Genomic DNA, 13,658 nt, shown 5'->3' with positions numbered 1-13,658 from the left:
TTTTAGATTCGACTAGATTATATAATATATGTCCGAGCTCATCCCATTATGATCTCCATCCATAATTGACAAGAACCACCCTTTGTTTCCTTTTGCTTTGCTTTGATAAGCAACAATCTAAGATTTTGCAGAGCAGATTCAAGTGATAGATCATTTTCTTCTTACTCGTATTCATTTTGAATTCAAATCTAAAAAAATGAAATAGCAAAAACTGAGTTCTTCATGATCCATGAATGATCTTGTTTATGAGTTGATTGAGCAAAAACTTAATTTTAATATGGAAAACGTTGTGCATAAATATCTTGATTACAGAAATGGGATGGGACAGAGACATGAGGAGACCGCACCATGGTAGTGTCGTTTCATTTCATAACAATTTGCCAACTATATTCTTCTGCGTGCGTTAGCTTACCGCCCCCCACAGGCTTCTAAATTATAGCATTTAGCAGCAAGAAACATCTACGTCCTCTTTACAACTCATGCATTCAAGGCACTATCAAGGGCCTGTAAACACCCACGTGTCAAGAACACGCCACCACCTTAAGGACTAAGTAAATATATAGCAATATAGCATCCCTCTCCCTCTCCCTCTCCCTCTCTATATATATTATATATTAAATTGTGTGGAGTTGTAAGGGAAGGGTGCTGAGCATATCAATCAAGAATTTCTTAGCCACAAAGAAGCTAGGTAGCTTGAGTGATCTTGATCTTCTCAAGTTCTTGTTATCGTCATTACTGCTTTCCCTGTAGCAGATAGTTTACTATAGACTGGTATTTAGGGAGGAGACTGTACTGATAAGATAGATAGTGACTCGAATAGACATGCTCACTTCTCATCGCCTTCCTACCCATTTCCTAGCAACATTTCACTCAATTGTATCACCGATTTCACTTGAGCAATATTTCACTGTTCGCCTCGCAAGGATCAACCTCGTCCTCTTGTTATTCTTCGTATTGATTTCTCTTCTTGCTCCAAGGTCCAAGGGCTAGCCAGTTAGAATTTGTTGGCTTTGTTTCTGTCTGAAAATAGAGAAAACTCGCTTCCTCTCACTCTCTTGGTTGTTGTTTAGTTGTTAATCTTGTGGTGTTTTAAGAGATGGGGTTGAGTTCTAAGCAGGTTACTGGTGATGGGCTAGATTGGAGCCAGACCCTTTTGCAGGCTCATACTTTGGAGCTGCCTAAACCTCCTGTAATAAGGAGGCAGCAGCAACAAAATCAGCTGCAATTCGAGCCCTTGAAGTGTCCAAGGTGTGAGTCAACAAACACAAAGTTTTGTTATTACAACAACTATAACAAGTCACAGCCTAGGCATTTTTGCAAGACTTGCAAGAGACACTGGACAAAAGGCGGCAATCTCCGAAATGTTCCTGTTGGTGGCGGCCGCAAAAACAAGAGGCAGAAAACATCAAAAACAAGCTCCAACACCACCACCTCTTCAAGCACTACTGCAAGCACCACTGCTCCAAGCAACAATAATAGCGCGACCAATATGACTAATTGGGTTAATCCCCAGTTGGCAATTCAAGCTCAGCAGCAAAAGCAGAATCTTCCCGATCTTGTACTTGGTGGTCAAAAGGATTTATCTGAAATTATGTATCAAGCAATGATCAATCCACCATCTTCAGTTTTGCAACAGAATTCAATCAGCTGCAACAACTTGGACACTAAAAGTTTCAACATCAACAACAATGGTGTCCTTTTGGGTTCATCTGTGTCTATACTTCAAAATCAAGGCTTACTGCTTCCTTATTCAAGTTCTTTTGACACACATCCATCTTCAATTTGCACCTCCTTTCAGCCCTCAAATGTTTATAACCACACTGGAGAATCTATGGAGGACTCAACCATCACCACCATCATGCCTCCCACAAGGAGCACCATCACTCATTCATTGCAAGTGCCAAATACAAGCAGTGGAATGGACATGACAAATTACTGGAATTGGGATGATATAGAGAATTACGTCTCTGCTGATCTCAATGTAACATGGGATGATTCTGAAATCAAACCATAGCAAAGGTCTTTATTAACCTTATTAGAAGCGTGTATAAATCCTTTCTTTCTCAGTTTTTTTTATTTTTCAAGTACTCGAATGTTTTTATGTGAAGGGCCAGTCTCATTTGTAAGAATCACAATCCTATATTAATGAGTTAACTATTATAGTTAGAAGTAGACTGTTTCAAACGGTCTCTCCCCCACACCGTTTTTTTTTTTTTTTTTCCAGTTTCAGCTTCAGGCTATAGTATAAGGTGTCCATTTTTGCTGTCTTTCTCTCTCTTTATCTTACCTCCATCTGTTTCAATTCTAAAGGAAAAGTTTCCGTATGAAGTAGGTTTAAGGGGTTAGGGTTCACATTGTGATAGAGAAGGGTATCTAAGTTGAGAGATGAGTGATGGGGTCTTCTCCAGCTATTGGCTAGGCTATTAAGTAGATGTGATGGAAGATTCTTCTGCGTATGTATATTTCTTTGGATATATGGATTTGTTTTCTCACCACTTGTTCAGGAATCTTTCTACTTTTTTATTCCTGATGTAAAGTACTTTTTGCAGTGAGTTTCGAGCATTTTAGAATTCTCATGACGAGTTCTGCATGATTCTCTTAAATCCTTAAAACATAGCTGGGCACTTGATGGCTGTTATTATATGTTAATATAAATTGTCCAGAATGCTTGTTCTTATCCCCTCGGCACTGTAGTTGGGCAGAATCTGTGCAAGTTGAGGCTATAATTAGTCCAAAGGCTTTTCTTCTGTCTTTAAAGACCGTTAGCGTTGATTATGGATTATAGCAGTACTGAACTGCTAAAACAAAGGTCAGAATTGATGACCAGAAAGCCTGAAAATCTTGGTTAACTGCATGCATGCCCCTTGAACATTGAAATTCTCTTGGCAGCTAGTGGGGAATTCAGATTGGAAGGACAGTAAAACATATTGATATACAGAAATATTCTACACATAAGAAAATGTATATAATAATGATTGATTTTGGACTAAAATATAACTCTCCCCTTTTTTTTTAATTAGAATGAGCTATTTTATAGAAAAATAAATTAGATAAAACCTATACGAAATAACTATGAACTTCAGAGATCATTTTGAACTTCGAGAAGACCGTGGCTCCCACGTACACCTCTAGTTAGAGCCCTGATGGCAGCAATCCTTCTCCAAGTACTAAAATAGAAAGGATGTTTTTATTTTATGATCTTTGCAAACAAATTCAAATAAAATGAAGTTTCATTTAATGATGGATTTTTCATCTAATGAAAATTTTTCATATATTCTGATTCTGGAGGAGGGGTCTTGGTCAAGTCGACAAATGCATCTAATTAGATAATTATATTTCAGCTTCTTTCCAAGTGGTGTTATTGACGCTACAAGTAGGAAAAAAAGGAAAGTATCACTCAACTTGTTCAATCACAAACTTGATCTTTCTGGGAAATTATGCCAAGCACTTTCTATGGTTAGAAACAGAAGTGATGTCTTAATGACAGGTTATTGTTTCTTCTACCTTGTGGGGCTTATGCTGGTTGCGGTGATCAAATGTGTTCATTGGCTGGTGCACGTGTTCTGCATACGTTACGTCCAATTTTTCGGGTCCATTACAAAGCAAGAGGCCAAATAACCATGGGGTCGAACCTGATCTGGAATATCAGCCAGAAAATTTTGAATCGAAGAATTGACATGGAGGCTAAAACCATGCAACGCATTTAGCTTCCAGGAAAGCTTTATTTTGGACAAAATCAAGTTCGAAAGATATATATAGGACACATTTTATTAGTCAATATTAACCGAAAATGATGCTTGTCTTCACCTGAAAAAAAAAATTGATGTCTTTATCTGAAGAAAGAGAACAGAACTGCTGATTTCTGGTTTATGATCAGCAGTTATATTATAATGAGATATATAAGTTAAATCCTACTGTATCAAAAAGACTAAAAGATGAGAACAAGAGCAGCTTTAACGAAGAAACTGACGAACAAGAAATAAATGAAATATAAAACCAGACTACAAAGGTAATTTGTACTTAATCAAAATCAATCTGGCATATTATACGTATGTTAACTCTTAATTGTCCATGATCACAACATGCAGGCCAACTAAACTGAGACAAACTCAATACTTTCAGAAGTTCCAGTGTCTCCGTTATAAGAAAGTTGTCCATCATTAGCCTTGGAATAGCTAACATAGTAAAGCTCAGATACAATGCCAGTCAAGACAACAAATGCAGCTCCGGTCCTGAAGACTCCCTTCTCACCTTCTAGCAGGAGTGAGAAGGATCTGACAAGTACTTGGTATGCATTGCGAACAGAGCTGCCAGCAAGCAGACCTCAGCAATAAAGAAGAATACCCTGGTACAAGAATGCATTGATCAAATTAGCGAAAATAGAAAATAGCACCTCACTTCTTTTTTTCTTGGACAAGGATTGGAAAGCAATATTAAGGTTAAGAAAAGGTTTGCTAAAGCACAAACCAGAAGGTGATAAATAGGGACAATCGCTCATGCTCTAGACCCACTAGGTCTCATAGCCTTCCCACAACACAAGCATCGACCAGCCCACCACTATTAGCAGTTGACTAGCCATAAGGAACAGGAGTGCACTGACTCCTAAGCCAGTTGCAATGTCTGAATCATAGTGACGATATTTGTCATTTCCTATTTTTTCAGTTGTTGCCTGTAAAAGAAGAGAAGGATAAGTTGAAATTGGTCCATCAAAAATTGTCTGCAAGTGACCATTTTCTGTGGTGGAACGGGTACCAGATTTTGGCAGGTGCAAACTCAAGTTAATCTTACTTACCTACGAATCAAGAAGGGAAAGGAACAAAGTACTAAATGATGTACTCAATCAAGAAGGGATTTAGCTATTTGGTCAGATACTTGGTCATCCATCAATAACAGAACATCAGACTCATGAACCTACAAGTTATAACAAGCACAGAACAACCCAATTACAGCAGGTCACATGCATGAATACTAAGTTCTTAATACCCAGTATCCATGTATGGAAGCCAAAGGCCCTTTAACTAGCACGCATAAAAGCATTCCAAGAGATTGACTCAATGCAATTGTTCATAGACCAAGGTCTTTGATGTCTTGCTGGTTAACAGTGAATGGCAAAACATTTGCTAACCTGAAATCAATATGCTCCAAATACAGTTTTCCGTGTAGTTTTAACAGGCAAATCTCATCTTTATATACTTTCAGTAACATGCTTAACCTAACACTCAAATCAAAAGGCAGCTAGCCCTTAGAAATAAACAGAACACTCAACATAAGCAATGGCAGGGAAGAGACCGTAGCATTCATTACTGATTTCTGTATATTTCGGATGGTCAATTCTTTGAATTTCTCCGGACCACGGAGGAAAAAGTCAAGTGTTTTATCTATCTTAAGATCACACACGCTCATACAGAAACATAAACAATTCCCACAAAGGACTTAAACACCAAATCTAGTAAAGAAAACTACAAGATATTTCTTGTTTGCACAAGAATTTCTCTTTTCCTTAATTTCTTTGCCCTCCTTCAAAGTTCTTGTTTGCACGAAGCTAACAAATTTCACAAACCAAACACTACAGGATATTACCACATAAATTAACAATTGTCAAGCAAAACCAACCAGACTCAAGAAACAAAACCAACCAGGCATTTAAAGAAACCTAAAAGTGGAAAAGCCAACAACTTTCTAAATTTTGCACAACCAGTTTAACAAAAACCCTCATATCTCTAATACCCACAAAGCAAAACTCATAATCCACCACCACCACCTCCACCACAACTATAACAACAACTCCTAGAAACACCAATTTAAAAAGCTACAAGAAGAAGAAGAAAAAAAAAGCTCTCTCTAAAAAAACAAAGCAAAGGCAAAAGTAGAAGAACTTACAGTGTTCCTTCTCTGTTCAGCAGTAACAGCAAGAGCAAAAGCAATGAGATCAAACCCCAAAAACCACTACCGGTAATGATGTTAAGGAACCCATCTTCCAAACCCAAAAAACAGAAAAAAATTCTCTACCGATCTCCCACTACCGGTAATGTTAAGGAGCCATAAAATGGATGGAAATTGGAACCAAAGTGTTATATATACAAACAATAACTATTTATCACTCCTGTATAAACATCATACTATCAAGTTAAAAGAAAACCTGCTTGCTGTTCACTCAAACAGAAAGCACTGCCGGCAATCGAGCCAAAAGAAAACATGCCACTGTCACTCACTCACAAATCACTACGGATCGCGGTGTTGAATGAACAGTGTCGTTTTCATTTTTCACTTTGATCACTAAACTTTATTATTTCTCAATTTCATCCTGATATTTGTGATATTTTTTGTCTTGATTATTTTCTTTTCTTTGCTTTCAGAGATGAAATAGAATTGATGAAACTAGATTTAAATTTTTAATATAAAAATCAATTAAAAGGATGACAAAAAAATTCGAGCTGTTTTCAAATTCATGAAAAAAGTTTATTTTTGTTCAAAATTCTCTATTTAATTATTTTTTTTAATTTTTTTAGTTTTAGAATTTTATATTTCAATCCTAAATTTTATCTTATTACTACGTATCTGAATTTTAAAATAGAAAAAAAAAGTAACAAAAAAATAAGGAATGAGAGAAAATATGGTCAACTAGTTGTCTTTAAATCAATTTTAATATTATTGAGTTTCTCTTACCATTAAGATATTTTAAAACTTTCATTCCGCAGGAAAAAAAAATTGAAGCTCAAATTTTTTTTATTTAGTTAAGTTTTGATTATTATTTTTTCAATTTAAGAATGTTTTGAGATTATAAATTGATATTAAGGTTGTTAGGGTGTTGTTTCTTAAGTGTTTTCAAGTAAAAAAATAGTTGAAAATGAATTTTTGGATATCAAAACTTAGATTTTAACTCTTTGACCATCTGACAAAAATCTTTACCAATAGATGGCATGTCGCAATAAAAGACAACACATTATTTATTTATTAAAAGAAAATGTCTATCCTCTTTGAAAAAAACAAAAAGAATATGGATGCAAGCCTAGCCCTTATAAGCTTGCTTGCAAGCCCACTTGCTTGGGCTTCTCTGTATCAAGAAATGAGCGTTGACCTAACATTTTTAGTTATAATGACTAGCCTATTTTTATATTACTCTTTGTTTATTTTATCTTAAATTTTAATTTAAAATAATTGTAAATAAAGTCATATTTAAAAATATTATACCATTAAATTGTTGGGTTTCTTGAAATATATAAATGCAACAAAAGTTATAATTTAATTTTATTTGGTAGTATTAAGGATCTATTTAAACAATCTAAAGTCATTTAGAATTTGAGCAATGATTGCTTTAAAATTATCTTTTTTATAAGGTTTGATCAACTTTTTTAAGAATAAGCCGTCGCAAATCACAAATCATCAAAGTGTCTGGCTTTCAACAGTACTCCATACAAATCATAAGTGAGAAAAGTCTCCTAAAATTCATTTAAGAGAAAGAGAAGAATCGTTATGCCTTTAAGTGCTAACTTTATCTTTTATGTTTTCAGGTGTTTCTTTATTGTACATTCTGTAACTTATGTAGTTTTTCTCTACATAGAAAATATGAGCATATCACTTTATTTATAAAGAAACCTAATAACCATATAAATAGATAAATACCAAGTTTTCCCCTAAATAATATAACATTTATTATTTCATGATAACTTTTAAAAATTTATCCCAACCAAGTTTTTACTTAATTTTTTCTAGGTCTAGAATTGTAACCCTTATATTACTTACATTGTAATCCTCAATTTCTAAAACTTGTTCACAATCAAGTCTCACTTGATTATTTATCCCAGTTTATTTTTTGATTAAGGGTTCTTATGTGCATAACCCATTAAGTTTTTTCATATGTTGGCCTAATTATAAATCACAATTCTAAATAAAATAGGATTAAATAATTAAATAATTTAATTTATCATTAATTCAAAAATTGATCTGTATGTGAAAATCAAGTGCATCATCTAGTAAATTGTCATGATCTCTAAAATATTAAAAAAGCCATAAATTGTTTAACTTAACCTTTCATAAGTAGTTTATCAATGCAATTATTATTCGTTCGTTCAAGAATATTCTGATTTAGACTTTATAGCATTAAGTGGTTCTTCTTTATCAAATAATGTTTGTTCTCAACTCCATAATTATTGATTATTTGAATAAAACTTGAAATTTTTTTTAAATATCATTACACCATGTATAAGAATTTCACAATCAATACTACTTAAGAACATGAATAACATTTTTTCTAATTCATATAGGGTGATGAATCATTTATTGGTCACTCAAATATTTTAATATAGTTCATGTTATACTCAATATATGTTTGCTTGTTATCTTTGATTATGACAACATGCAGTTGGGATCAAAGCATACTATTTTTTATATAAAATAACTTAGTGATATAAAGTTTAATGATTACTTACACAACTGTCACATAAAGCCTTTTCATATATATAAATGATTTTTTTATATGAAATCCTTATACGAGTTAGTACAGTGTACATGTCATGTGACAAGCACCTATATATCAGTTTCAAGTATTTGTTATACCTCAGTTTATGAGAATAACTGCACTTCCTTTCATAAAAATATATATATATATATATATATATATATATATATATATATGTATTAATCTCAACGACTCTAATTAATATTTAATATTAATAAAGTATTGACCGAGAATATTTAGAAATAATGTTTTGATGTAATAAAAATCTTATAATTATAACAATTTTATAATTTTATTTGTAAAAACTTTTTGTCTTAAGAACTTTATCTTTACTCTCTATTTATTAATCAAACATAAATGGATATTAAAAATTAAAAAATCCTTTTTTTAATAATAAATATACTTTTATATAAATAAATTTAGTATCACATTTAATCATCCAATTAGCTATAAGCCATATACACTGATATAAATACAATTCAATTTTTGGCTTTGATTTCAAATACATTTATAGTCCTTTCTTAAGATAGTATCAATCATTTCATTAATTATTATATATAAATCTAATATGCAATTTAAAAAATATTGGGATCATGAATATTTAGTAAAAATAAAACTTCGATTTTGTTAGTTTTTTATTATAATATTTTTACAAAATTTTATCAAATTAATTATTATTTTTTTCAATTGCATACAAAATATCAATACATGATTTTCAATTTTCTCTTATTGAAACTCTCTTTTTAGATCATGATAATTTTTTTATTTAAGAAAAAATACGTGTTTATTTAATACATTAATAAGAAAATGAAGTTTAGATTGAAGAGATACAATTTTCCTACTTGTTTTAAATTATTAAAAATTATATTAATTAACTTCACTTTTAATCCAGAAAATACACTACTAATAAAAACGTATAATAAACAAATACATAAATAAGAAAAGAAAATTTCATTTAAAAAAATATAAGTTTTGAAGAATTTAAATCATGATATTTTTTACAAATATATATTTTAATTATAAAAAAACTAAATAAAAATAGATTTTACAATCTACATGCCGCAATGCCGCGTCGTGGGGTAAACTACTAGTAATGTAACTAAAATGCCAAGCTAATGGATACCATTAATTAAACGTAATTGATATATTAAATTCAGCTATTTACACGCCTATGAGATCGAAGATCGAATGGTTTTCTTCTCGAGATGGGTTTTAAGACAAGTAAAAATGCTAAAAACTTCTAGAGTCTTGAAATTATTAATTTATTATTTTTTATATTATTTTATATGCTAATTTTAAAAATAATTTTTAAAAATTAAAAATATATCATTTTGATGTATTTTTTTAAAAAAAAAACACTTTAAACCACAACTGCTATCACAATCTTAAACAAACCCTTGATAATTAAGATAAATTTTATATATATATTTGTTATTATTTTTATATATTATTTACATTACTATTTAAACCAAAGATGACTTGGATTATTTCTAGCCTAACATTTTTATTACATAAAAAATAAAATTCTCGAACCACGACCAAGCATGAATACCATCAGTGATGAACTTTATACAGAGTTTCTCTGTAATCTGTGACATAAGAGTAACAGAACTGAAAACAAAGCTCGAAGGGATAAAATTCCACATAAGAATAATCGAAGACATGTTGGCTCAAAATTCGACAATTGCCAACCTCGTATTCGACAAGGTTTCCAGACTTCTGTTGGGTTTGCTTACTTATCATTTGGGCCAAAAGCCCTATAAACTATGAGAAAAAAATGTTAAGGGCTTAAAGCCTTTTAGGTTATACTAGCCTATTATAACCCATCATTTTCATGGGAAATTTTGCTAGTCTATCACCAGCATTTTGCAATTTGAAGCAAAAAAAAAATAATCAAGTAAATAATTGAAAAGGTAGAAATACCCTCTCAAAAGCAGTCTCATATTGACCAGTCTCGAGAGCAATGTCCTCACGGAACAGCCTTACAATCGAGCACCTCCTACTCTCCAAGTAAATTATATATTTGTGTTATTTTTTAAAGTATTTTTTATTTTTTAAAAAAATTAATAATAATTTTTTATTTTTTAAAAAATTATATTTAATATCAACACATTAAAATAATTTAAAATAAAAAATAAAAAAAAATCAAATTGAAACACAGTCGGCACAAGCGGCAGTAATTAATTAATAGCTGAAAGCTGACAACTTGCATATTTTCTAATCATGGAAAAGAAAAACTAAGTACAAATTGCTAATAAGAATATAATTAGTACACGGCTATGGAATTAGCTGTGGATAACATTGGCTGACTAGATTTCCCACTTATAAGCTTTTCTCCATCCATATAAAAAAATATCGAACGTGCTTGAAGCAAACAATATTCGTGACAAATGACTATCTGCGACCTGATCATGCCTGTCGTGATGGCTAAAAGTAGGCACCATGACGGTGGTTACCTTCCATGGAAACTGAGGTTGGTATCCAAAATTAGTGGCACATTCCATTTTTTAGATTGTGTTTTTTTTTTAGTAATTTTTGTTGGTTATAGTTTTTAAAAAAATATGATTAGTTGTCATTATATAATTAGATTACGATACGTGTTTGGTAAAAATTATGATTGAAGTTTATGTATAGCAAAAAAACATGTATAAAATATTTAATGTAAGTGTGATAACGGTTGTTTTTTAAAGAGTTTTTTACTTGGAAATGCATCAAAATATATATTTTTGTAAAAATTATTTTTGATATCAGCACATCAAAATGATTTGAAAAACACAAAAAATATATTAATTTGAAACAAAAAAAAAAAATCAAATTTTTTTTAAATGCGTTTTTAAAACGCAAAAACAAACAAGGTTTTACAAAACTTACTTAAAAAAATATATAAAAATTATTTCATAAAAATTATTTTTTAAACTTAATTTTTTAATCAGTCTCGCAGTATAAAATACAATTTAATTTGTTACCAAACACATTCCTATATTTATTTCATCACAAACATAAAAACTAATAAAAAACAAACGCAGCCTTGTACGGTTGAGGAAATGCTCGAGGGGCAAAAACAGGAGGAGCAGATGAGAGATCCATGAAGCCAGATGACCCCATGAAGGTTGAGAAGCTATAAAACAGGCCATGTGTGGAACCAACTAATCATGCTTCTTCTGCAAAGTGCAAACCCATAACGTTTGTAGGATGTTCCGTGGGTCAGAGAAATAGTCGTGATGCGTGTAAACTGGCTCGAACATCTCGAGTTACCAAAAATAAAAAAAAAAACCCATAACATTTGTCCAAAAATCAAAAGAACATGCATTGTCCTATACATCTTGAGTTTGATGGAACCAAGCTTCTAGTTTAAAAATTTGATCAAATTAGCCCCTGTAGTGTTCATTAGAGGTGATTCAAGCTGTACTATCTAACTTCTTCACTAAAATCAATGGCCCAGAGGAATGCCATTTTCTACGATGGGATCTCAAACTAGCTTTAATGGAGGTGGATGGATTGATTTGATCAAATTTATAATAGGAGGTTTGATTTGGAAAAATATGCAAAATGAAGGGACTGGCACATGAAAAGATTTAAATTCTGAAACGAGGCCTAATTTTGGCCTAAAACAAAAATAGGTGTTCCTATGTAATTATGTTCTCATGAAAAATTTCAACCTCACCTAACTATAGGAGAATTTAGGCTCGTTTTCATTAGATTACAAGTTGGATTAGTATGACACTCCTTACAACTTAAAAGATCTTAATAATTAGATAGTATTTGATTATTATTTTAAGATAAAATAGATAGAAAAAAAAAAAACAGAGACATAATAGAAGATAAAAATAAAATCATGTTTGATAGTGTTCTCCAAGATATATTGACTATCTTTCTATCATATTTTATTTTTGCCCATTGTCGGCCCTTTGCAAACCCTGTTGTTGTTTTTATTTCTCCCAGAGACTCGAAGTGTCGGCTGAACAATTCGGCAATTAATTAAGAAAACTCCATTTTAACCAGCCAGTCTTACACGGATCATTGACCGCCGATGTAATGGCGGTGGTTCTATCACATGGAGCTGGAGTAAGAATCAAAACTTCTCATAAATCTTCATTGTTTTTTGCCCAATAGCCATTACTTGAACCCTAAATTCAACGAAGAGGAACGTTAATTCCAATTCTGAACATCACCATCTTCCACTCGCCATCTTGTCTTTGTACTTATCCTAATAAATATCATGTGTGGTGATCTTTATTCAATCCCTTAGAATTTTAGACATTTCTTGTATGGGTTTTCAAGCTATTTTTTTTTCTTTTTTCCTTCCATGAAATCATCTAGAAAGCTATTTAAGATTTTTTTAAGAAAATTATCTTAAAATATTTCTAAAAAAAAAAGAAAAAAAATACCGGGTTGCAAGAAGATGGCTTTTCATTGACCGAATGAGTTGTTCAGAACTTGCTCTCAAATCTATCTTTTAATTCATCCACGTGCCAAGTGGTCTTCAGCCCACGGGTTTTTATTGGCTCGAGCCTCGAGGTTACCACAAGTGTAATAGAAAAGTCATAATTAATAAGATAGTATAATATTGACCACCGGTGGGTAAAACAGTGTATCTCACTTTCTTTGAAAAATTGTCCGAGGAATTGTAATCGAGGACTTTCTTGATGGTTTTGTCGCTTATTTTTCTCATTAGTAAATTCGCCTGCTGCACCAAGCCACCGACTCACTGGTGTCTCCGACGATGTAAATTAATGTGCCTGAGAAATCAATTAAATATGTGTAGTGGCATGTCACTTGCTAAAAAAATATTGTATTCCGGCAGCAGTTTACAGGCCCAAACCACCCTGTCCCCCGGATCAAATCCCTTGACGTGCATGCTCTGGTAGATCTGCTCCGCCAGAGGGCAAGTGCATGGGGTGTTCATATTTAATCATATCTAGAAAGTTTTTGTTTTATTTTAAATTGAAGTGCTGTGAACTTAAGTGATAAAAGAGGATTAGTCTGATCGTTGGTGGTATAGAGGTGATTATTTTTCCCATTTCAAGACTTCAGTTATTGAGACTTGGACCATGAAAAACAAAACTTTCATGTGAAAAATATTTGAATTGTTTTTATAATTTGGGTAAGAGAACTGTATATACAATGTTTTGGAATATAAAACCTAATTTAAAAACCAAATGATTGTAAGAAAAAAAAAAGAGATAATATTGTTTGGTGG

At 32.0% G+C, this 13,658-nt stretch overlaps 1 protein-coding gene and 1 pseudogene across 1 annotated transcript; one reads left to right on the top strand and one right to left on the bottom strand.

Moving 5' to 3' along the window:
* The first annotated feature begins 612 nt into the window (after positions 1–612).
* LOC118031688 (uncharacterized) lies at positions 613–2,492 on the top strand. Its single transcript, XM_035036192.2, has one exon. It carries the CDS (start codon positions 1,097–1,099, stop codon positions 2,012–2,014), a length of 918 nt encoding a protein of 305 aa, XP_034892083.1. The 5' UTR covers positions 613–1,096; the 3' UTR covers positions 2,015–2,492.
* Positions 2,493–3,971: 1,479 nt separating this feature from the next.
* LOC118031477 (uncharacterized) lies at positions 3,972–10,962 on the bottom strand (annotated as a pseudogene).
* Positions 10,963–13,658: the final 2,696 nt, after the last annotated feature.

This window comes from Populus alba, chromosome 11 (assembly GCF_005239225.2).
Source record: "Populus alba chromosome 11, ASM523922v2, whole genome shotgun sequence".
NCBI lineage: Eukaryota > Viridiplantae > Streptophyta > Magnoliopsida > Malpighiales > Salicaceae > Populus > Populus alba.
The sequence above is the reverse complement of the archived record's forward strand: the minus strand, read 5'-3'. Positions and strand labels throughout refer to the sequence as shown.

What these genes read in the sequence shown, in the direction of transcription:
- LOC118031688 (XM_035036192.2), top strand. Translation starts at nt 1,097, where the DNA reads ATGGGGTTGAGTTCTAAGCAGGTTACTGGTGATGGGCTAGATTGGAGC.